This window comes from Vidua macroura, chromosome 16 (assembly GCF_024509145.1).
Source record: "Vidua macroura isolate BioBank_ID:100142 chromosome 16, ASM2450914v1, whole genome shotgun sequence".
In the NCBI taxonomy this organism is placed as follows: Eukaryota; Metazoa; Chordata; class Aves; order Passeriformes; family Viduidae; genus Vidua; species Vidua macroura.
Genome location: NC_071586.1, coordinates 2,136,154 through 2,159,287, shown reverse-complemented (window position 1 = coordinate 2,159,287; position 23,134 = coordinate 2,136,154). Strand labels below are relative to the sequence as shown.

General features: G+C 61.0%; 4 protein-coding genes across 8 annotated transcripts in view; all 4 read left to right on the top strand.

Annotated features, from left to right (window-relative positions):
• The window catches only part of XPO6 (exportin 6), a 59,219-nt gene extending 53,668 nt beyond the window's left edge, over positions 1-5,551 (top strand). For both annotated transcript variants that reach the window (XM_053992107.1, XM_053992106.1), the window contains exons 22-24: positions 2,062-2,160; positions 3,412-3,642; positions 4,843-5,551. In XM_053992107.1, the coding sequence (XP_053848082.1) occupies positions 2,062-2,160; positions 3,412-3,642; positions 4,843-4,944 (432 nt within the window). In that variant the 3' untranslated portion in view covers positions 4,945-5,551. The remainder of the gene's footprint in view (positions 1-2,061; positions 2,161-3,411; positions 3,643-4,842) is intronic.
• A 2,550-nt stretch (positions 5,552-8,101) lies between these two features.
• On the top strand, positions 8,102-10,212 carry NME4 (NME/NM23 nucleoside diphosphate kinase 4). Its single transcript, XM_053992157.1, has 5 exons — positions 8,102-8,253; positions 9,497-9,627; positions 9,722-9,823; positions 9,894-9,994; positions 10,057-10,212. Exons 1-5 carry the CDS (start codon positions 8,166-8,168, stop codon positions 10,175-10,177), a joined length of 543 nt encoding a protein of 180 aa, XP_053848132.1. The 5' UTR covers positions 8,102-8,165; the 3' UTR covers positions 10,178-10,212.
• A 2,376-nt stretch (positions 10,213-12,588) lies between these two features.
• DECR2 (2,4-dienoyl-CoA reductase 2) lies at positions 12,589-18,784 on the top strand. Of its 3 annotated transcripts, none has more exons than XM_053992147.1 (9): positions 12,589-12,724; positions 12,799-12,867; positions 13,211-13,262; positions 14,298-14,433; positions 14,735-14,859; positions 15,339-15,432; positions 15,706-15,810; positions 16,680-16,868; positions 17,752-18,784. In XM_053992147.1, the coding sequence occupies exons 1-9, from the start codon at positions 12,627-12,629 to the stop codon at positions 17,784-17,786; spliced, it is 903 nt and encodes a 300-aa protein (XP_053848122.1). In that variant the 5' UTR covers positions 12,589-12,626; the 3' UTR covers positions 17,787-18,784. The 3 variants fall into 3 exon arrangements, with proteins under 3 accessions (XP_053848122.1, XP_053848123.1, XP_053848124.1); XM_053992148.1 differs by having other exon boundaries at positions 16,680-16,897; XM_053992149.1 differs by lacking the exon at positions 15,706-15,810.
• A 1,722-nt stretch (positions 18,785-20,506) lies between these two features.
• The window catches only part of RAB11FIP3 (RAB11 family interacting protein 3), an 80,100-nt gene continuing 77,472 nt past the window's right edge, over positions 20,507-23,134 (top strand). The window contains exon 1 of one of the 2 annotated variants that reach the window (XM_053992123.1): positions 20,507-21,276. In XM_053992123.1, the coding sequence (XP_053848098.1) occupies positions 20,806-21,276 (471 nt within the window). In that variant the 5' untranslated portion in view covers positions 20,507-20,805. The remainder of the gene's footprint in view (positions 21,277-23,134) is intronic. The other variant, XM_053992124.1, reaches the window with a different exon arrangement.

Here is a 23,134-nt window from a genome sequence, read left to right as displayed (position 1 = left end):
CGTTTCCTCTTCTCCTGTCCCTGTTCCCTGGGAGCAGAGCCCAACCCCCCTGGCTGTCCCCTCCTGTCAGGAGTTGTGCAGAGCCACAAGGTCCCCCCTGAGCCTCCTTTTCTCCAGGCTGAGCCCTTTCCCAGCTCCCTCAGCCCCTCCTGGTGCTCCAGCCCCTTCCCAGCTCTGTTCCCTTCCCTGGACATGCTCCAGCCCCTCAGGGTCTTTGTTCTTGTGAGGGTCCCACATGGGCACATGTGGCTGATGGGTTTAGATGAGCTTGAGTGAGGTTTTGCCTCCCCAAACTGCTGAAAATGAAAGTTGCTGAGGAGTGACCCAGCTGCTGAGCTCACAAGGCACACAGCCGTGCAGGCTTGAGGAAGGAGTGTTGATTCCTTTGCAAGCCTCTTCCTGCAATAAAAATACATTACTGCCACTGACCCATTTAATTCTGAATGTTGTGATAGGTGCTGGGAAGAGCTGCCAGTGCTGGGAAGTTTTCCTGAGTGTCTTTGGCTTTCCATGGACTTGTTGAGTGCTGTACCATGGGCCTGGTGGGGAAGGATCAGTGGGGTAACACCTGACAGGCTTTGGCCTGGGGATTAGAGAATTTTGGAATGGTTTGGGTTGAAAAGAACTTAAAGCCCATCCAGTTCCACCCGTGCCATGACAGGGACACCTTCCACTGTCCCAGGCTGCTCCAAGCCCTGTCCAGCCTGGCCTGGACACTGCCAGGGATCCAGGGGCAGCCACAGCTGCTCTGGACACCCTGTGCCAGGGCCTGCCCACCCTGCCAGGGAACAATTCCTTCCCAATATCCCATCCCATCCCTGCCCTCTGGCAGTGGGAAGCCATTCCCTGTGTCCTGTCCCTCCATCTCTTGTCCCCAGTCCCTCTCCAGCTCTCCTGGAGCCCCTTGAGGCACTGGAAGCCAGCTCCAACCTTCTCAGGTTGGGTTATTGGAATTTTTAAGAATAACAGACTGTGTTCCATGTGTTACTTCAGTCAGAGCTGGCCAGATGATTCCTAGATCACCTTAGTCTGCAGGTGGGAGGACTTTGGGAGAGTTTCCCCATGTGGAGTGCCTGGAGAAACTGGGTCCCCTGTGGTGCACATGTGGAGAGGGAGCTCTTGCACTGACATAAACTGGGTCATGTTCCTCTTGGGCCTTCCCTTCTCCTGCCACCTTTTGGTGTCAATGAAGCCCAGGCTGGTTCCTGTGCTGGGATGTCCAAGCATCTCTTTCACCTACTGTAGCTCTGTAACACTTCCAAACTCTTTTGAATGCCTGATTCTGGAAGATATTTATGTAATAATCTCAGTTCAGGCTGGGTGACAATACTGCACTGCTTGTTTTGCTCCTTGGCTCTTGTTGCTCTGATACAAAACTCTTATTTCATGCTCTGTAAGTGTTCCCACAGCCAGGGCTTTGTGGGGGGGGATATGAGTAGTTTGTATGCTGATTTCTACCTGAGATCTAAGGCCAGAACTGGCTCAGTCTTGACGGGATCTGGGTCATTTTTGTCCATTTGACAATAAATGGGTCATGTGGGAGAATAAACTCTTCTGTTCACAATGCCTTGAAGAGGAGCTGTTCAAATCCTGCTGCCTGTCTCTGTACAGAGCTGACCTCACCCACCTTCATGCCCTGTAAAGTGTTTTGGAGGTGCTCAGGGTGGAAAAGATGTTTGATCACACACTGTGCAGCCCTGCCAGACCAGCTCAGGCTCCAGCAGGTTTTCTTCTGGGCTCTTCACAGGCTCCCAGGGCCCATCTCCAAATCCTAAATCAGTGGCATCTGCTTGGGCTCCTGGCTGAGACTGAGGGCCCACCCTGGGCTGTGTCCTGGTCTGTTCCCCCACACTGTGGTGCCTTAGGTGACATCCCTGAGGAGCAGCCCTACCCTTCCTGAGCAGCCTGCCTGCCCAGGGAGCTGGGCTCAGCATCCCTGGCCCTCTGCAGTGCCAGCTTGGTTTGTCCTGGTGTCAGGGTGAAAATGCTGTTGTTTTGCCTGGCAGCTCTGATGGTTGTGGTGGTCTCCATCCCCTTCCTCCCACTGTGCTTTGTTCCCAGGCGTTTGGCCAGTCTTTCCTGCAGCCTGACATTCACCTGTTCAAGCAGAACCTCTTCTACCTGGAGACACTGAACACGAAGCAGAAGCTGTACCACAAGGTGGGTCCTGCCTGAGCCTGTGTTCTCTGGGCATGGGAAGAGCTGAGAGCTGTCCTGGGACTGGTTTTAAACTGCTTGGAAGGGCAGGATCTGGGGGTTCTGTGCCACAGCCTTTGGGTGGTTGCCTTGCTGCAGGTGGCTGGAATGGAGTTACCACTCCCCTGATACTGGGACCTGGGAATGGGAGGGATCCCAGCTCCAGTCAAAGCAAGCCTGGATGTGTTCCCTGCTCTGACAGGGAGGGGAAGCAGAGAACACCCAGTGACAGTGAGGTGTGTCTGGGGAGCAGCAGCTGGGACCATCAGTGGCACAGTGAGTGCCTCCAGCATTGCCACCTGGGCAGCTGCAGGTATCTGCTATTCCCAGCTCACTGCCACTGGGAGTCTCCTCTCTTTGGACCCATCCTCCAGGCTCTGTAACCTACCCCTAGCTGCTGCCATGGAGGATTAAAGCTGGAATACAGGGAATCTCGTCAGCCTGGGAAAGCAAAGCTTGCAGTTTCTCATCTGTGGTCACACCTGAAGGGCAGCCCTTTGTGTTCACAGGTGCCTGGGGCAGACTTCAGGCCTCTGGCCACGTTCCCTGGCTCCCAAGAGCACTGTGCAGGGAATACCTGGAATTGGAGTGGACTTGATGCTGGTGGCTTTGCCAATGTTTAAAACTTGAGTCAGGGCATGTAATCATGGAATGATTTGGTCTGGATGGGACTGTAATGCTGATTTATTTTTAAACCACTGCCATGGGCAGGGACACCTTCCACTGTCCCAGGCTGCTCCAAGCCCTGTCCAGCCTGGCCTTGGGCACTGCCAGGGATCCAGGGGCAGCCACAGCTGCTCTGGGCACCCTGTGCCAGGGCCTGCCCACCCTCCCAGAGAACAATTCCTTCCCAATATCCCATCCCTCCCTGCCCTCTGGCAGTGGGAGCCATTCCCTGTGTCCTGTCCCTCCATCCCTTGTCCCCAGTCCCTCTCCAGCTCTCCTGGAGCCCCTTTGGGCACTGCAAGGGGCTCTGAGCTCTCTCTGAAGCCCCAAACCATGAGGTAAGTGTGGCCAAATTCAACGTTAACTTTCAAGCTGATACTAATTGAGCTTATTTTAGCCATTTTTGATCTGGCTTGGCTTAGAAAATCATCTCAGTGTTCACCAGAGTTTGCAGATGCCGCTGAAGCCGTGGCTGCTCTGTCCTTGCTGGGCTTGTCCTCCTGTGGGAGGAGTGAAGTCCCCTAACCTTGTGCCCCTCTCCCTGTGCAGAAGATCTTCAGGACCACGATGCTGTTCCAGTTTGTGAACGTGCTGCTGCAGGTGCTGGTGCACAAGTCCCACGACCTGCTGCAGGAGGAGATCGGCATCGCCACCTACAACATGGCCTCGGTGGACTTCGATGGCTTCTACTCCGCCTTCCTGCCCGAGTTCCTGGCCAGCTGCGACGGCGTGGACTCCAACCAGAAGAACGTGCTGGGGAGGAATTTCAAAATGGACAGGGTAAGGAGGGGCCTGCAGCATTGTGGTGTTCCCGGGATGCACAGTGCTCCCCCAGAACACGCTGGGGATGTCTCCAGGGAGTGCCTTTTGTTCCCAACACTTCCGTGCTCAGCGATCCCCAGCCAAGCATTTCTCAGTGCAGGTAGCAGAGCTGCCATCACCCCTCAGGCTGCAGGATGTTGTGGGAGTCAGGGAATGTGTTTCCTGGAGGAAGGTTTCATTGGACTAGGCTGAGGTGTTCCCAAGTGGGATGCTCACATCCTTGCCTAAATCTCGCTCCAGCTGCTGGCCAGAAGATGTTTGAGGGTTACAGTAAGGACAGCAGAGTACCTGCACAGGCTCACAATTCCTGCAAACCCCTCGTGTGTGGAATATCAAGGCAGAGCAGCAGGTTCTGGCTTCCATTTACTGAGGGTTGTCCATAGAGTGCTCCCTATCTTGAGGGGATGGGAATTTGAGACCAAGGGTGAAGATAGGAATGGAACCCTGGGGGAATTGCTTGGCTCTTGAAGATAACTGTTCTTCAGGAATATCAGCCCTTGTTAGGGAGTGTGTGACACCCAGGAGCCTTGGCAGGAGGGCAGCAAGGAATTAGTGCTGCATCTGGCCATAGAGCCAGGCTAGGAGAGCTGGGGAAGAGATGGATCCAGGGAGAGCTCAGAGCCCTTCCAGTGCCCAAAGGGGCTCCAGGAGAGCTGGAGAGGGACTGGGGACAAGGGATGGAGGGACAGGACACAGGAAATGGTTTCCACTGCCAGAGGGCAGGGAGGGATGGGATATTGGGAATTAGGAACTGTTCCCTGGCAGGGTGGGCAGGCCCTGGATCCCTGGCAGTGTCCAAGGCCAGGCTGGATGAGGCTTGGAGCAGCCTGGGACAGTGGAAGGTGTTCCTGCCTGAGGCAGGGGTGGCACTGGATGACTTCTAAGGCCCTTCCCAACCCAGACCATTCCATGATTCCATGACCATTCCTCTGGGGCCTCGCTGCACAGTGAGAGGCTGGAGATAGGAGCAGAGCCTGGATCCCTGCAGTCAGCTCTGAAACCATCTCTGCCCCAGAAACTGGAGTTCCCTGGGCTCAGACTGAGTCAGGGTGGATCTGTTCACGTGTGAACACCCACGGGGTGTGTGTGCCCCTCTCGGTCCCTCTCTGTTGCCCGCTGTGAGTCCGTTCCCAGCAGTTGTTGTTCTCTCCCTTGCAGGACCTGCCCTCGTTCACACAGAACGTGCACAGGCTGGTGAACGACCTGCGCTATTACAGACTGTGCAACGACAGCCTGCCCCCAGGGACCGTGAAGTTATAGTGACTGCCCTGGACTCCCGCCCTCGCAGGGCACGGCCGCGTGTCCCGGTTCGCCAGCCCCCTCTCCTCTCCTCCCGGGCCGTGCCGGCGCTGCGGGCCGGGCTCCTGCCCGCGGCCACGCCCTGGATTCACCGCGCTCCACCGCTTCCTTTGAGTTCTCCCTGCCCAGCCCGAGGCCGCAGCAGGAGCCAGCAGGATGTGTCTTAATGCCCACCCCCGGGGCATCCCGACTGTCGGGAAATCCCTCTCCCGGGGCTTTCCCTCTGCTCCTGTAGCACTTTGTTGCATCTGGAGGTGTCTGGAGAGATCATGTCCGTATCAAACACGAGGCAGAAGCGCCAAAGACCACTTCAGACATTCGTACCTTCGTGTCATTCCACCTTCCTGCCCCGCCCAGCTCTCGGAGGAGGAGTCTCCTGACGTTGGGACTGGTTTGGCACTTCTGTCACTCCCTTTGTTTTTAAATTGCCTTGAAAACTTCCCCGATGTTGGCGGGGATTTAGAGACTTCTTTTGGGTTTTTTTTAAACGTTTTCTCATCATTCCATTGTGATACTAAAACAACATGCTTAATGGGAATAAAGTGCTTACTTTGTTGTTTTAAATAACTTGGGGCCGGGTTAGTTTCCCTCGAGGTCATTTTGTTAATGAGCGCGCAGTGATCCACAGCTTTTCCGAGGATCAGGAATGAGGAGCAGCCAACAAGGATCCCAACAAGTCCAGCAGCTCCTGGAAGATGCAGATCAGTGGTGGCTTCTTCTTCTGCTGTCTCCTCATTGTTCTCCTCCTGTGTTCTCTGTCATGTGTTGTGGTGATCCATTCATTCCCTCCAGCACACTTGTCTGAATCGATCAGGAAGTGCCTGCAGGAAGAAATGCCCCATTCCCAGAGAGCCTGGAGCTGAAGTTCACCCTCTGCCCAGTGACCCAGTAGAGGCACCTGGTAAAATCCCAGACACAAGTCAGGCAGGAGCAGATTGTGTGGGGCTTGTGGATCTCTGATCATGCAGCTGGGAATGATTTCTGTTCCCTGAGGTCTCTGGTCAGGAAGCAGTATTATATCAGTCCTAATTTTTATATTTAATAGATTAAATTTGAGAGGAACTTCTCACAGGGGCATGGAGTGACAGGACAAGGGGAAATGGCCTTAGGCTGAAGGAGGGGAGGGACAGATGGGATACTGGGAAGGAATTGTTCCCTGGCAGGGTGGGCAGGCCCTAGCACAGGGTGCCCAGAGCAGCTGTGGCTGCCCCTGGATCCCTGGAAGTGTCCAAGGCCAGGTTCGACATTGGGGCTTGGAGCAACCTGGGATAGTGGAAAGTGTCCCTGGATATGGCAGGGGGTGGGGTGGGATGAGCTTTAAGTTCCCTTCCAACCCAAAGCACTCCATGATTCTGTGGAATCAGTCTTAATTCCCTGTGGTTAAGTGGGCAGCTGCAGTGGCAGGAGCAGCACCAGGCTCTGGGAAGGGAGCACTCCTGGAGATGTTCTCCTGGGAATGTTTGGAGATGTGGGTGTGTTGTGGCTTCACCTGGACAGCTGGGAGCTGTCAGGGGTGAGCTGGAGCATGGCAGCACTTCCTCCATGGTTCCTCTGTTTCAGTTTTGTAGACAAGCCCCTTCCCTGTGCCCGTTTGTCATGGGGAGATGATGGAAGCTGTTTGGATAATCTGTGCCATCCATGCATCCAGGCTCTGAACTGGCACCAGCTGGATGTTTGGGCTCCCTGCCCTGGAGCAGAGTCCAAATGCCCAGGATGTGCCTCACCTGCTGCAGGCCGTGCAGGTGAGGGCAGAGCTGCCTCCAGAGGGGTGAGGGAAGGGGGGTGATGATCTGTGCCCAGCCTTCCCGAGCTCCCTGCCAGCCACGCCTGGAGTAACACTTGGAGTGCCCCTGTGTGCATGTGGAACTTGGGGTCCTTCTTGATCCTGCATGAGCACCCAGTGTGGAGTCCAGACCTGGCCCTGCAGCCTGGCCCTGCTCCTGAGCTCTTCTGGGCATTCTCAGCAGCCCCTGCCCTGCCCTGCACTGCCCTGGGGGACATGGGAAGCTGGCAGCCCCCTCCTCCACCACTTCCTGGCTGTGGCTTCCTTTGGGGCTGAAGGGATTTCATCCCAGCACAGCTCTCCAGGCTCAAGCTGCTTCTCGGCTTGACAGAAGGTGAAAGTACAAGATTTTCCCTTGCTCAATGCCAGCAGCTGCCAGGTGGCCAAAGCCCAGTTCCTATCTGCCACCTCTTGTCCTTGCCACCCTTTCCCTCTTTCCCTTTGCCACCCTTCTGTCCTGTTCCCCCTGGCCTGGCAGACCCTGGAGAAGGGCCTTTCCCCACCCCCAGCCCCTTATTTGGGGCCAGAAAAGTCTCTCTTCCACAACCTGTTGAATCCATTTGCCCGTGGGAAGGCACTGGGGTGTTTTTTGCCACGATGCTGAGCGCAGCAGGGCCCCAGAGCCCCCCCAGCTCTGGCAGGGATTCTGTCCCCCCACTCCCTGTGCCTTGGGAAGGCAGGGTGGTAACAGGGACAGTGGGATCAAGCCCAGCCCTCAGCTTGTTTGTGCGTGTGCCTTCAGGATACTCCTCAGTCCTTCAAATCAGCACAGATTTGGGAAACAGACTCCAAGCAGCCCGGCTTTTCCAGGAACCTGTCGGGCTGCTTTCCCTTGAGGTCTCTGTGAGTGCAGGGACGCCCAGTACAGGGTGATTTCCCAAACTGGGGTCTGGAATGGGGCTTGGACAAGTGATCAGAGGGGCTCCCACCTGGGCAGTTCCTCTGCCCCCAGGGCCTTGCGCCCCTTCCCCAGTACCCCCTGTGTCCAGGGCAGGTCTGTGCCCCACAGGGGGACACTGGCCCGGCTGCTCCCGGGGCTGGGACTCCCTTGTGCCCCAGCTCAGCCTGGCATGGGCTGACCCGGCCTCTCCCTGCCTGCTGAATCGAGGGCAAAGCGCGAGGCAGGTTTGGTTCCTGGCAAGGTCTGGCTCCCCTCGGGACAGGTGTGGGCTGTGCTCCCACCCTGGCAGGGCTTGGGATTCCAAACCGGCATGTTCCGTGTCAGGATGCTCCGTGCTGGAATGCTCTGGATGGGGAGGATGCTCCGTCCCGGGATATCCCGAGCAGGCGCGGCAGCCTTTAAGGGGAGGGACGGAAGCCTGACCCGTCTCCGGGCTCAGCCGGGCCCTTAAAGCCTCCGCAGACCGACCGAGCCCGGGTCCGACCCGCCGGGGCCGCCATGGGCTCCCTGGGGCGCTGCCTGGCCCGGAGCCTCCCGCGGGGGCAGCCGGGCCTGAGCCCCCCCGGACCCCGCTGCTACGGCTCCGGTGAGACACAGCCCCGTCCCTGTCCTGCCCCTGGGGCCCCTGTCCCCACCCTCATCCTGCCCCTGGAGACCCTGTCCCCCCCCAGCTCCAGAGGACCCGGTCCCCATCCCTGGGGGCCTTCAGCCCCTTCCCCGTCCTGTCCCTGGGGACCCTTTGCTCATCCCTGTCCGGTCCCTGGGGACCCTTTTGTCATCCCCATCCTGTCCCCGGTCCCCAGCTTGTGCTGCCCCTCAGAGCTCCTGTTCCCAGCCTGTCCCCTCGGTGCCCCATCCCCTCGCAGTGTCCCCGGTCCCTCCGTGCCGGGCGGGTGGCGGCTCACGGGCTCCTGTCACCCCTCGGTGGGGCTGCTCGGTGCCAGGCTCTGCTCTCCCCGCCCCGTGTGCCAGGATGGGGCAGAGGCTGGAGCTGGCGCTCCCTGAAGGTCCCAAGGGGTTCAGTGTCCCCAGGATGTGCTGGGGGACCCCGGTGCAGGGGACAGGGACAGGGCAGGACCTGGCAAAGCCGAGCCGTGCTCAGCAGTGCCGGGGACGCGGGTGAGCTCGTGGGCTCGATTTGTCCGGCTCTGTCCCCGCCAGCACCGGGGCCACCCGGCCCCGCAGCTCGGGACGGGTCCCCGAAGCCCGGGATTGGCAGTGAAGTGTCCTCTCTCCCTTCCCCTCTTTCCTGTCCCCTCTGTCTCTCCAGCGGACGGGATGCACTGTCCCCTGTGGGCTTCCCCAGTACCCCTCCTGCGGCGCAGCTGCGGCAGGGCCAGCGGCGGGTGGGACCCTGCTGTCCCACGGGTGACAGCGGGGCCGGACCCTGCTGTCCCACGGGTGACAGCGGGGCCGGACACTGCCGTCCCTCGGTCACCGATTTTCTCCTCCAGCAGCGGAGCGCTGTGACCGGGCGGGGGGAAGGCCCCGGGGCCAGGCAGGGGACAGTCCCCAGCACGGGGACACGGCACAGACATGGCTGGCTTGAAGGCTATTTCCTGGCCACGGACACGTCCCCAACACCCGTCAGGGCTTTGCGGCACGTCCCCACCAGCCTGAGAGGCACAGCTTGGCCAGGGGACACGCCCCAGGATGGGATGGGGACAGCGATGGGGACAGCGATGGGGGCGGGTTCCCATCGGCAGCCGCGGGGCCGAGTTCACCCCGTGGTGCGGCGGGGGCAGCTCGGGGCCCTGCCGCCACCGTGCCCGTGTCCGGTGGGGTCCTGTGTCCCGCGGCGGTGACAGTGACCCGCGGGCCCCGCGCAGCCCCCGCGGCGCTGCAGGAGAAGACGCTGCTGGTGGCCAAGCCGGACGCGGTGCAGCGGCGGCTGCTCGGGGACATCATCCAGCGCTTCGAGCGCCGCGGCTTCAAGCTGGTGGCCATGAAGCTGCTCCAGGTAGCCGGGCCCGCGGCGAACGCTGCTCCGGAGCCGGGAGCGGGGGTGGCCGGGGGACACTGCCCGGGTGTCACTGTCACCGCCGCTGCCTCAGGCGGACCGGAGGCTCGTGGAGCAGCACTACGAGCAGCTGCGGCTGAAGCCCTTCTACCCCGCGCTCGTCGCCTACATGACCTCGGGGCCGGTGGTGGCCATGGTGAGGGGACAGCCCGGGGGTCCCGGGGAGCGCGGGGGCGCGGGGGGACTCAGCTGTCCCTGTCCCGCAGGTGTGGGAGGGCTACGACGTGGTGCGGTGCACGCGGGCCATGGTTGGGGACAGCAGCGCCGTGGGGACAATCCGGGGGGACCTCAGCGTGCACATCACCAGGTAGGGCCGGGGGAGCGGGACCCCAGGGCCGTGGCACCGTCCCCATCCCTGTCCCCTCGCAGGAACGTGGTCCATGCCAGCGACTCCGTGGAGACGGCGCAGCGGGAGATCGGCTTCTGGTTCCAGCGGGACGAGCTGGTGGCGTGGGACAGCAGGGACAGGGACAACATCTACGGGCCCTAGGGCCGGACCGCGGCCGGGCCAACCCCCCCAATAAAGCCCGGTGCCCCCAGCTCTGACTCCGGTCTCCTCCCTCGGACGCTCTGGGAGGCACTGGGAATGTCCCCGGAGGGCACTGGGGTGGTACTGGGAGACTCCGAGAAGCTCTGGGTGTCCGTGGGCTGTTCCTGCGGGCACTGGATCGGTACTGGGAAGCTCTGGGGTGAACTGGGATGTCCCTGGGAGCACTGGAACTGTACTGGGAGGCGCTGTGGAGAACTGGGCTGTGCCGGGAGGGCTGCGGGTGACGGGAGGACACCGGGCTGGGGTGTAAAACCGGGGGCTCCGTGCGACACCGCGACAGCGCTGGGAACCCCCGGGACACCGCTGGGTGGCACCGGGACACCGCTGGGTGGCACCGGGACACCGCTGGGTGGCACTGGGACACCGCTGGGTGGCACCGGGACACCGCTGGGTGGCACTGGGATGCCACTGTGAAGCACGGAGACACCGCCGGGTGGCACCGGGGCCCACCGGGACAAGACGGAAAGCACCGGGACGTCACTGTGAGTGCGGATCACGGGGAGCGCTGGGACAGCGCTGCCACAGCACCGGGACAGCTCCGGGAGCACTGGGAGCACTGGGACAGTACTGGGATGTCACTGGGTGTCACTGGGATGTCACTGGGATGTCAGTAGGTGTCACTGGGTGTCACTGGGTGTCACTGGGATGTCACTGGGATGTCAGTAGGTGTCACTGGGATGTCACTGGGATGTCACTGGGTGTCACTGGGTGTCACTGGGATGTCATTGGGATGTCACTGGGTGTCACTGGGTGTCAGTGTGTGTCACTGGGATAGCACTGGGTGTCACTGGGTGTCACTGGGATGTCAGTAGGTGTCACTGGGTGTCACTGGGTGTCACTGGGATGTCACTGGGATGTCAATAGGTGTCACTGGGATGTCACTGGGATGTCAGTAGGTGTCACTGGGTGTCACTGGGATGTCACTGGGTGTCACTGGGTGTCAGTGGGTGTCACTGGGATAGCACTGGGTGTCACTGGGATGTCACTGGGTGTCACTGGGATGTCACTGGGATGTCAGTAGGTGTCACTGGGTGTCAGTGGGTGTCACTGGGATGTCACCGTGTGTCACTGGGATGTCAGTAGGTGTCACTGGGTGTCACTGGGTGTCCCTGGGATGTCACCATGTGTCACTGGGTGTCACTGGGATGTCACCGTGTGTCACTGGGTGTCACTGGGTGTCACTGGGATGTCAATAGATGTCACTGGGTGTCACCGTGTGTCACTGGGTGTCACTGGGATGTCAATAGGTGTCACTGGGTGTCACTGGGATGTCAATAGATGTCACTGGGTGTCACCGTGTGTCACTGGGTGTCACTGGGATGTCAATAGGTGTCACTGGGTGTCACTGGGATGTCAATAGATGTCACTGGGTGTCACCGTGTGTCACTGGGTGTCACTGGGATGTCACCGTGTGTCAACGTGTGTCACTGGGATGTCAATAGATGTCACTGGGATGTCACCGTGTGTCACTGGGATGTCAATAGATGTCACTGTGTGTCACTGGGTGTCACTGGGTGTCACTGGGATGTCAATAGATGTCACCGTGTGTCACCGTGTGTCACTGGGTGTCACTGGGTGTCAATAGGTGTCACTGGGTGTCACCGTGTGTCACTGGGTGTCACTGGGTGTCAATAGATGTCACCGTGTGTCACCGTGTGTCACTGGGATGTCACTGGGATGTCACTGGGTGTCACTGGGTGTCAATAGATGTCACCGTGTGTCACCGTGTGTCACTGGGTGTCAATAGGTGTCACCGTGTGTCACTGGGTGTCACTGTGTGTCACTGGGTGTCACCGGGTGTCACTGGGATGTCAATAGATGTCACCGTGTGTCACTGGGTGTCAATAGGTGTCACCGTGTGTCACCGTGTGTCACCGTGTGTCACTGGTTGTCAATAGATGTCACCGTGTGTCACTGGGTGTCAATAGATGTCACCGTGTGTCACCGTGTGTCACCGTGTGTCACTGGGTGTCAATAGATGTCACCGTGTGTCACTGGGTGTCAATAGATGTCACCGTGTGTCACCGTGTGTCACCGTGTGTCACTGGGTGTCAATAGATGTCACCGTGTGTCACCGTGTGTCACCGTGTGTCACTGGGTGTCAATAGATGTCACCGTGTGTCACCGTGTGTCACCGTGTGTCACTGGGTGTCAATAGATGTCACCGTGTGTCACCGTGTGTCACCGTGTGTCACTGGGTGTCAATAGATGTCACCGTGTGTCACCGTGTGTCACTGGTTGTCACCGGGAGCGCTGGGTCGGCCCCGCTCGCCCCGCGCTGCAGTTCCCGCCGTGGCCGCTCGGTGCCGCTGTGTCCCGGAGCGCTCCCCGTTGCCAGGCGACGGCGGCGGCGCTCGCGCAGGCGCAGTGAGCAGCGCCTGCCCCCGCCATGGCCGAGGCCGCCATGGCCGCGCGGGTGCCCCCGGACGAGGACGGGGACGAGTGTCTGCCCCAGTACCGGCACCTGCTCAGCCCCGACCTGCTCGCGTGAGTCCCGGCGCTCCGGGGGGCCCGCGGGGGCCTTCCCGGGGCCCGGCTCTGACCGTGCCTCTGTTCTCCAGGGGCCAGGTGGCCTTCATCACCGGCGGCGGCTCCGGCATCGGCTTCCGCATCGCCGAGCTCTTCATGAGGTGCGGGACCCCTGCGGTGGGACGGCCCCCTCCTCTCCTTCCCTCCCTTCTCTTCTCCTCTTGCCTTCTTTTCCCTCACTTTCCTCCTCTTCACCCTCCTTCTCTTCTCTTTCCCCCGTCCCATCCCTTTCCCCGCTGCGCTGCCAGGCCCTGGAAGAGCCGGGATGTGAAGCCGAGGGCGGCAGAGCCCTCAGGAAGGCTCCGGGGACGGGGCTCTGGCTCTCCCCGTCCGCGTCCTGCGGGCTTGGAGCAGCAGCAATTCCTGCAGGGAACACCCGATCTCCCGGTGATCCCGAGGTGCTGCTGAGGAGCCCGGCCCTTCTCACCTGCCCCTTCCCTGCAGGCACGGCTGCCGCACCGTCATTGCCAGCAGGAACCTGCAGCGGGTGTCCGAGGTGAGTCCGGGTTTGTCTCCCGCGGGAGAGCTGCGAGCCCCCGAAATCCTTCTGCTCTCTCCCGGTGGAACTGGGAGCCCTGGGAGTAGTGCAGTAGGAGGAATGGCTTCCCAGTGCTTCCCAGTGCTTCCCAGTGCTTCCCAGGCCGCCAGCCCCAGGCACTCCGGCGGTGCTGGGCAGGGTGGGTGCGGGTTTTGGGGGCCTGCACCTCCAGCACGGCTCAGTTAACCTGGAACCTGCTTTGTGGGGGCTAGTCCATGATCATGATGGGTTTTTGTGGGGGAGGGAGACAGAAATGAGCTGTGGGGGAGGTTTGTCAGCAGGGCAGAGTCCAAGGTTGGACTGAAAGCTCAGCATGGAGTAGGAGCAGACCCCAGGGGCTGTGTGGCTTGTGGGTTGCACAGGTATCCTGTGTTTTGGGGCAGAGGGGAGGGTGTCATTTCCTATCCCCTCACGCTCACGTGCCAGAAGAAGCTGACTCAGCAGGTTTTTAGTCCTCAGGGGCCAGAGTCTTCTGAGGCCACAGAATCTGCAGTCCAGGACTCCAGCTGCTCGTGCACCCGTGTGTTGTTGGGGCTCAAGACCTCTCACAGAGCCCAAAACAGAAGCTGGAGCAGCTCTGGGTGTTGTGTGGAGTTGCTGCTGAGCTTGTGCTTAATTTCCTGGGGAAAAACATACTCTTAATGGGCCATAGGGGTGGCTTGTGACAAACCCTGAGCTGCAGAGCTGGTCCCTCTCACAGCCTGACACCTGGCTGCTCTGTCTTTGCCCTTTTGCCCACTGACTTTTTGGATCTAAAGGGCAATTATGCCTGGGCTCATCCCAAAAGTGCCTTGCTGGGGTCCAACCTTTGTACTTGCCCTGCAGGGATGTTGCCTGGGCTGTGCTGTGTCCATGGCAGCCCACGCAGGTACCTGGGCTTAGCCAGCCCAGCATCCAGTGTGGCTGGGATACACCATGCAGGAGCTTTCCTTGGCTACCCCAGGGCAAGCAGGGTGCAGCCAGGCTCTCTCAAGTCTCCTCTTGTTCTTTCAGGCCTCGAAAAAGCTGGTGGCAGCCACGGGGCAGCAGTGCCTGCCCCTGTCCATCGACGTCCGGCAGCCCCAGACCATCGCGGCAGCGGTGGACGAGGCGCTGCAGGAGTTCAAGAGGATTGACATCCTCATTAATGGTGAGGCTGCAGAGGGCAGGGGCAGGGTTTGGGCTCACTGCTGGGCAGGGTGTTTTCCTGGCAGCACAGAGGAAACAGGGATCTGTGTGTGGTACATGGCCATCCCTGTTTGTCTAGGTGTGGATCATCCCTGCTCCCCTCGTGCTGGCTGTGCTGCTGGGCACCCAGAGCCACCAGTTTATCCCTTACCAGGGCTGTCTCCATGTGCTCTCCAGCATGCAGACATTGTTCCTCACCCTCCCTGTCACAGAGGGGCCCTGACATCTGTCCCAGCCCTGTCTTGCCTGTCCCTGTGGTTCAGGTGCTGCGGGGAACTTCCTGTGCCCAGCCAGTGCCCTGTCCTTCAACGCCTTCAAGACAGTGATAGACATCGACACCATGGGCACCTTCAACACCTCCAAAGTCCTCTTTGAGAAATATTTCCGGGTAGGTGGCGTGGAGCCAGGGGACTCTGAGGAGAGGCTCTGGTAGGCAGAGGGTAGTGTCAAACCACACTGTGCTCCTGGGGAAATCAGGGGAGTGCAAGGACCCAGAGCCTCCCTGCACAAATCCACTCTGTTCCCTTCCAGGGATCCCAGCCCTGAGCTGGGAATCTTCCTGTCCCTTGCCCTGGGGCTTTGTGCTGTTGCAGCACCTTTCCATGCTCTGCCATCTGGAGAAGCTGTGATCTCCTGGTCCCTTTCCAGCTCTGCCACTTTCTCTTGGCCTTTCCTTCTACCCTGCATGTCCCATCTCTCCAGCAGGGCCCCGCTGGCTGCCCCAGCCCTGAGATTCAGTGGGCAGAGCTGCCCCAGTGATGGCTTGGCAGTGCCTGTGGGTGACTGTCCCTCCAAGCCCAGCTCTCCTGTCCCTCAGAGCCCTCTGTGACCTCCCTGCCTAACTCCACATCTCCTTTCCTTCCCCAGGACCATGGTGGGATCATTGTTAACATCACGGCGACCCTGAGCTACCGAGGGCAGGCCCTGCAGGTGCACGCTGGGGCTGCCAAGGCTGCCATAGGTACCTCAACACACCCTGCTGGGGCTCTGAGCCACATGGGGCCAGGAAAGAAGCCAGTTCTTCCTAAATACTGGGATGGAAGATACCCTGGGGAGGGGCAAGCATGAATCGGTGTGGTTACTGCATGCTTGGGTTTGGGATGAGGCTCTTCTCCCCTCCAGGGCCATTTGCTCTCAGCCAGACTCTTCTGTGGCTTTTTTTTCCCCCCCTCAGAAGAAGTTGCTGGCATGGCTGCGCTCCCTGTCTCTCACTGCTGTTGCAATCCCTCCCCAGATGCCATGACCCGTCACCTTGCAGTGGAGTGGGGACCCAACAAGATCCGTGTGAACAGCCTGGCCCCCGGCCCCATCTCGGGCACCGAGGGCTTCCGCCGCCTGGGTGAGGCAGCCTGGGCTCCCGGCCCTGCCGTGGCACTGCCCTGCTGGCATTCTCTGCCAGGGGACCGGGAGGGACGCCCCATGCTACACAGCTCGAGGGGGTTGCTGCTGGGCATGGCCGTGCTGTGGCTTGGCTGGCACAGCTCTGTGGGAACGGCCCTTCCCTGGTACCTCCCAGGGCACTGGTTTGGCAGCAGTTTGGGCTCTCTGATGCCATGATGGAACGTGCTCCCCCAAAAGCCAACCCTGCCTGAGGGGTTGGCTCTTGTAGTCCATCAGCAGAGTGCTGGTGCAGCCCCAGAGAATGGGAAAGACCTGGAGCTCTTCGAGTGGGTCCAGAGGCCATGGAGATGCTCCAAGGGTTAGAGCCCCTCTGCTCTGGAGCTATGGAGACCTCAGAATCCCTTCCAGAGCCTAAAGGGGCTCCAGAGTGCTGTACAGGGCTTCCCACTGCCAGAGGGCAGGGTTAGATGGGATATTAGGAAGGAATTCCTGGTCGTGAGGGTGGAGTGGCCCTGGCACAGGGTGCCCAGAGAAGCTGTGGATGCCCCTGAATTCCTGCAAGTGCCCAGGCCTGGTTGGACCAGGCTTGAAGCCACCTGGGATAGTAGAAGGTGTCCCTGCCCATGGCAAGGGAGGAGAAGGAGAGATCCCTCCCTACCCCAACCATTCCATGATTCCATGAGGTCCTTGAGCTCACTGTGCCAGTACAAAATCCCTGCTGGGCTTGAGCTCCCCTCCTTTAAATCTTCCCAGTTTTTATCCCAGGGCTGTGCCAGGATCTCATCCCAGTTCCCTGGAGCACTCAGCCAGCCATGATGGTGGACTGTCCTCCCATGGTCCCAGCTGACTCTTTCCTGCTCCTTTTAGGTGGGAAATCTGCCGAGCAATCCAACCAGTTCTCCGTGATCCCGCTGCAGCGCGCGGGGAACAAGACGGAGATCGCGCACAGCGCCCTGTACCTGGCCAGCCCCCTCTCGTCCTACGTCACCGGCACCACCCTGGTCGTGGATGGTGGGAGCTGGCTCACCTCCCCCAACAGCTTCTCTGCCTTGCTGGGTATTGCCTCCTCCTCTGCTAAACTCTAGGTGACTGCATTTCCCCCTTGTGGGATTGGAGCAGGGCTCCTCAGGGAAACTCTGCTTTTCCCTGGGGCACAGGGCACAGGCCCTGTGAGGAGCAGCTGAGGGAGCTGGGAAAGGGGCTCAGCCTGGAGAAAAGGAGGCTCAGGGGGGACCTTGTGGCTCTGCACAACTCCTGACAGGAGGGGACAGCCAGGGTGGTTGGACTCTGCTCCCAGGGAACGGGGACAGGACAAGGGGAAACAGCCCCAAGCTGTGCCAGGGGAGGTTTAGGTTGGGTATTAAGAGAAAATTTCTTCATGGAAGGGGTGGTCAGGCACTGGCACAGCTGCCCAGGGCAGTGGGGGAGTCCCCATCCCTGGGGGGATTTAAAAACCGTGTGGATGTGGCACTTGGGGACATGGGTCTGTGATGGCCTTGGCAGTGCTGGGGGAACAGCTGGATTTGATGGTCTTAGAGGGCTTTTCCAACTTAAATGATGATTCTTAACCTTGATTCTTCTGGGGCATGGCTGCTGTAGGAGTGGGTACAGTGTCCTCATGGACAGTCCTTGGGATGAGCAGAGCCTGCTGGATTTTCCCTTTGAGCCTGGCTTGTGACATGGTGTCTTGTGGATGCTTGTCCAGACACCTCCGAGATTCCTGATGCCCATTTTCCGTGCTCCAGCAGCAGGATTGAGCTCAGAGAATCCCAAGAGCCTCTTCCTTTCATGAATTTCTGCAGCCTGGCAGAGGAAGGGGTCTCCTGCCTTCCTCTCCTCCCTGCCTGTGTCCCTCCTGGCAGCCTCCATGAGCTGGGCAGGCCCCAGCAGGGCTCAGGCCCCAGCAGGGCTCCGTCCCCACCTCCACCCTCTCTTGCAGATGTCTGGGCTGCAGGAGCAAACCAACCCCACTGATGGACAGCCTGGGACTGACTGACGGACAGATGTGACATGGGACACCGTGTGGGGACATCTCCCAGAGCCAGTGCCAACAGCCACAGCCTCTCCTTGGCCACTGGTGGTAGTGGTGACACTGCCAGTCCCGTGTCTGCCTGAGGGACACAGCTCTGGGGTGCTGGGTGGGGACCAAGCCCACCCCCATCCTGTGCCACTGCTGCCTTGTGAGCTGGCGTGGCTGTGGGTGCAGAGACAGCTTGGAGGGCTGAGATGGTCTCTGGCCCTTTGTGGCTCCCTCCAAACTGCTCTTGTGGCCTTTCCCACGCTGTGCCACCCGTGGGTACCCATCCTCTTACTCCCCTCTCCCCTATCTTAGCTTGAGAACTGCACAAGACCCCCAGCAGCAGCTCCTTTTTGGGAGGGGGAGCAGCTCAGCCCGCCTGGGGTCGGGGTCACCCAACATGGTGGGCTCAGTTCTGCCTTGGCAGCTCTTGGAGGGGAAACCTGGCAGGGGGAGGTGGCTGTGTCCCCTAAGGGGTCCTGGGTGGGACAGTGGTCCCGGGAGGCTGCCAGGGACACAGCTGGGATGCCCCTCCCAGGAGCAGAGGTGGTGTGAGGGCAGATCCCCCAGGTCCAGCTCTGCACTGCAGGTGTCCAGTGGTCTGTCCACACCCATCTGTCTCTCACACCAGTGTCATGCTGTCTCCTTCCAGACATTCAAGCTGAGGCTAAGTGAAGGGCTAGAACTGGAATCCAGTCCTTTCCTCCTGCTGGGCTGCAGGAGGCACAGCAGGGCTGCACGGATGGCACTGCTGGAGCCAGCCCTGTCCCTGATGCTGGCACCCTGGGGGACACACGCTGCTCACGTGCACCCTCCTGCTGCTGCTGGTAGTTTTTAGGCTCACCCTGGATTCCATGAAGCTTGTTCTCCCACTTAATTGTATTTCCTACTTGATTGTAGACTTGCCAGATTTTACTCCTTCCTCCAGGCCACAAATAAAGAATTTTCCCCCTGAGCAATGATGCCTCTCTCTGCTGCATGAGCACCAGTGCCCTGCTCAGCTGACTGGTCCAAACTGGGCGCTAAGGGAGGGGGAACAGCCACTGCTCCCACTGCCAGGGCCTTGTGTGGCTCCAGTCCTTGGCTCTGTGGTGCCCCAGTGCTCCAGGCCATGGGGCTTGGGGGCCTGCCAGCTCCTCAGCCCCAGGGGCTCTGGGAAGGGGGTTCCAGCAGCAGAGGTGGTGGGCGGTGCTGAGGGCTTTGATGAAAGGCTCAGCCCTTCAGGGGGATGGGGATGCAGTGCTTGGGCTGGAGTCTGGGTGGATCCTTTGCCTGGGCTCTTGGGATTTGGCTCCAGCTGCAGTGTTCCTCTTGCTGGATCACAGGATGTGTTTTCTCCTGGAGAAGGTACTTGTGTGGTGTGTGTTGGCCCTTCTGCCCAGCTGCAGCCTTGTCTCTGACCTGCAGCCCTGTTCTGGGAGGCTCCATGGATTTCGCTGTTCCACCATGACCAGGTGACTTGGGCACTGTCAGGGCTGTCCTGGCTCCGTGGCCACCCCAGGAAGGAGCTGAGCTCGGCCACGTGTCTCCAGCACCAGGGGAAGGACAGAGCTCCGGGCCCAGCCTTGGCATGGCCTGGAGCTGCAGGAACCCATGCAGGGCTGCAGAGCTGCCTCTCACAGCATCAGGCTGTCACCTCCAGCCCTGCAGGCACCTCGTTCCCTGCCAGCCCCATCCGTGCAGGAACCCCGGCTGCTTGAGCTGTCTGGAAACTGGGGATTGCATTGCCCAGGGGATGGCTGAGGCAGGTGCAGCTGTGCTTCCCCCTGTGGGACTGACCAAGGAGCCCCCTCCTGCCCTGCTCACCTTTAGGAATGGCTGTGCTGAGGAAGAGGATTTGGAATGGGGGTTCCCATCCTTCCCAGCGCTGGGCTGACTGGACGGGGGTGACATCCTCTCTGGGGATGCTGCTGAGCTCTGGCTCTCGGGGCTGAGTGTGCTGGGGGTCACACTGTGACCCAACCAGGCTGCTCCTGAGATGTCACACACATCCGTGGCTTGGGCTGGGTCACTGGGGCCAGGGATGCTCCTGCTCATCAAGTTTGCTGCTAATTATACCCAGGGGCTGTAATTCCACATGCTGGGCCAGCTCAGGAGTGTCTTAGCGGGGTCATCCCGGTGCTCCAGTAGAAACTGCAGCTGCACCGAGCCTGCAGGCTGGGAGCCCTAAACACGGGCATTAATTAACCCATTGATGTGGTCCCAGGGGTGTCCCGGTGCTCAGTTCCCCCCTGGAGCAGCTCAGGCATCCCGGGGCACAGTGCTGTCCCACTGGGGTTGGGGGTCTCAGAGCACGGCTCGTCTCCCCGGAGGGATTTGGGGTTCCAGTGCACAGTTCACACCTGAAACAGCTGGGCAGTCCTGTTGCACAGTTTCCCCCCACAGGGGTTTGGGGTCCCGGACTGGGGTTTGGGTTTGGGGTCCCGGAGCACGGTTTCTCAGCAGGGGGATTTGGGGGTCCCCATTCACGGTGCCCCCCCGGTCCCACGTGTTCGCGCTCCTCCCGGCCCCGCCCCTCTCCGCCGGCCCCGCCCCCGTCGCGCGCGAGTCGGGAGGGGGCGTGGCCTCGGCACGGGCTCGCGCCGCGGAGGGGCGGGGCGAACCGGACCGGCAGGCGAGTGACGTCACCGCCCCGGCTACTGCGGCGGCGGCCGGGCTGGCTCTGCCGGCTGTTCGCGGGCGGTCCCGGAGCGGCGGGTGGCGGGGTTGTTCCTCGGCGCCGCCGCCGTCTTCTCCCCCAGCCCCCGGTCCCGGGCAGGACCCGCGGCCCCGGCGCTCGGAGCCGCCGCTCCCCGGGCAGGGCGGGACCGGCGGGGCCGCCCCCGGTGTCGGCGGGCGGGGCCGGCGTTCCTCGCACAAAGCCGTGAGTGCCGCGGGGACCGCACCGGCACCGGCACCGCCCCGATGTGAGCGGGGCATGGCCGCGGGGCATGGCCCGGGGCGGGCGGCGGCGGGCGCGCAGCGCCGGCGGTGAAGATGGAGCCGCGTCCGCCTGGGACCGAGCCCCCGCTGCCCCGGGGGCCGGGACCCGGGCCCGAGCCGGAGCTGGAACCGGAGCCGGACCTGGACGTGCAACGGGAACCGGAGCCGGAGCTGGAATCAGAACCGGAGCTGGAATCAGAACCGGAGCCGGAGCTAGAACCAGAACCGGAGCTGGACCTGGAAGAGGAGCAGGAGCCGGAGCTGGAAGAGGAGGCGGACCTGGGCCCGGACCCGGAGCTGGATCTGGAGCTCTGGGCACTTGAGCCCGCCGCTCCCGGCGCGGGGCCGCCGCCCTGGTGCCCGGGGGAGGCCGGGGGCAGCCCGGGCCCGGAGGGCCCCGCCGAGCCCCCGCCGGAGGAGGAGCCGCGCCTCCGCCCGGTCTTCGACGCCCTGGACCGCGACGGCGATGGCTTCGTGCGCGTGGAGGAGTTCGTGCAGTTCGCCACGGCCTACGGCGCCGAGCAGGTGAGCGCCGGGCACCGCACCTGCCCACCGTGGGGCCCGGGCCGGGGCACCGGGAGCGGCGGCACCGCTTGTTGCCCGGTGGCCCCGCCGCCCGAGGCTGATGGTGATGGTGGCTTCTGTCCGGCCTCCAGCCCTTGGAGAGCGCCGGTGTCCCCAAGGACAGCGCTGGCATCGCCGTCGCCGCGGGTGAAGGGCACGCGTGGCCCGAGCGGCTCCCCCTGGGCCGGGCGGAGCCGGAGCTGCCGTGCTCCAGGGGAGCGGCGCCGCCGGGAGCCCGCAGCTCTTTGTTCTCCATCGCTGCCGCCTCGGGGCTCGCTGGGCAGGGGGACACCCCGGGCCGTGGGGTTGCTCCGTGCCCCCCTTGCTGACCGTGGGTCACCCCATAACGGGGAGCATCCCTGCCCGTGGCAGGGGGTTGGAACGAGGTGATCCTTCAGGGCCTTTCCCTGGTTCCCTGCTACCTCGCTTGTCCCGGCTTTGACAGCCTGAATGAGTATTTCCCCCCCCCCCGTTCTGCTGCTTTGTGCCCTGGCGAGCCGGTGTTCCCCTGCAGCAGATCACAGGCGATGTAATTTGAAGCTGCCTGGGCTGACTCAAAATGGAGCAAGCTCCGGCAGCGCTCACCAGGGGATGGAGATGGATTTGTTGGTGTTTTGTGCATTGGCCTGGGCTGGCATCGCTACCAGGAAAAGAAGATTTATTTTTTTTAAGGAACGCAGGTATTGCTGTGAAGTTTCCCTGTGCCTGCCCAGATCTGCTCTCGTTCTCCATCCGTGGCTGCTGCGCGGGTATTTAAGTGCCATGACAAAGCAAATCATGTGTGAAGGAGGCTTTTGATGGAGGAGGGCTTTTTTATCCCTGTCCTTGTGCCAGAAACACCTCTCAAAGATAAAACAAAGGTATTTATTTTAGAAAAATAGCCCTGCAAAGTGGAGACAGGGAAGACAGGGAACTTCTTTGTGTTGCTGAGGGGGCACTGTGTGTGCAGAGGGTCTCAGGGTGTGAGCTCGGGTACCTCTGCTGCTCCTGCCTGGGCCAGCAGAGAGGCTTTATTCCTAAATCCTCTCTTCTGCCCTGTCCTGGGCCAGGCTCCAGTGTCCCACTGCTGTCCCCAGCAGACAGGCAGGAGCAGACAGTCCACGGAGGCTCCTGCACACGGTGCCACCTCCCCGGGGGACTGTTTGCCTTCATGTCCCTTGGCGTGGAGCGGCCCAAGGACGTGGGAAATGAGGACAGGAGGTGGCGTGTGCATGGCAGGGGACGTGGCAGGTGGCTCTGGGGTGTGCAGCTCAGCCTGGCAGTGCCCGGTGTCGGCATGGGGATGGTGCCAGAGCTCCAGAGGGACCACAGTGAGCCTGGAAAACACCCTCAGACCACGGCTGGGGAGTGGCTGTGGGCTGCTGAGGTCACTGCAAAGCTCAGGGGGTGTCCCCGGAGGCTTTGTGCTGTTGGATAGTGTCTGTCCACATGGATCCATCTGGGAAGGGGCTCTCTGCAGGCTCCCTGTTCCGTCCTGCTGAGCACAGCTAGTGCTGCCTGTGCTGCCATAAAGGATGCTTTGAAAACCCATTTCTCTTCAGCAAGAGGCTCTGGCATGCAGGACAGCTGGGTGCTGGTGCAGCAGGTGCTGAGCACCTTGGGGAGGTTGGTGTGGCAACGCCTGAGCCAGCAGGTCCTGGGCACTCCAGGGGACTGGCAGAGGAGGAAAGGTGATGCCTGTGTGTGCAGGAGGACTTGGTGTGAGTCTGCAGCTTAGAAAGGAGCAGGGCACGCTGAGGGAGGACGAGAAGGGGTTGGTGATTGGGTCTGTGAGCTCCCAGCAGATCATATTTGTTCCTCATTAACTGCCCTTTGTGAT

Bases quoted from the DNA above. Each gene is read 5' to 3' on its own strand.
- NME4 (XM_053992157.1), top strand. From the start codon at position 8,166: ATGGGCTCCCTGGGGCGCTGCCTGGCCCGGAGCCTCCCGCGGGGGCAG. The intron at 8,254-9,496 runs GTGAGACACAGC...GGCCCCGCGCAG, and splicing joins ACCCCGCTGCTACGGCTCCG to CCCCCGCGGCGCTGCAGGAG. The intron at 9,824-9,893 runs GTGAGGGGACAG...CCTGTCCCGCAG, and splicing joins CGGGGCCGGTGGTGGCCATG to GTGTGGGAGGGCTACGACGT.
- DECR2 (XM_053992147.1), top strand. From the start codon at position 12,627: ATGGCCGAGGCCGCCATGGCCGCGCGGGTGCCCCCGGACGAGGACGGG. The intron at 14,434-14,734 runs GTGAGGCTGCAG...CCTGTGGTTCAG, and splicing joins GATTGACATCCTCATTAATG to GTGCTGCGGGGAACTTCCTG. The intron at 16,869-17,751 runs GTATTGCCTCCT...CCTCTCTTGCAG, and splicing joins CAGCTTCTCTGCCTTGCTGG to ATGTCTGGGCTGCAGGAGCA.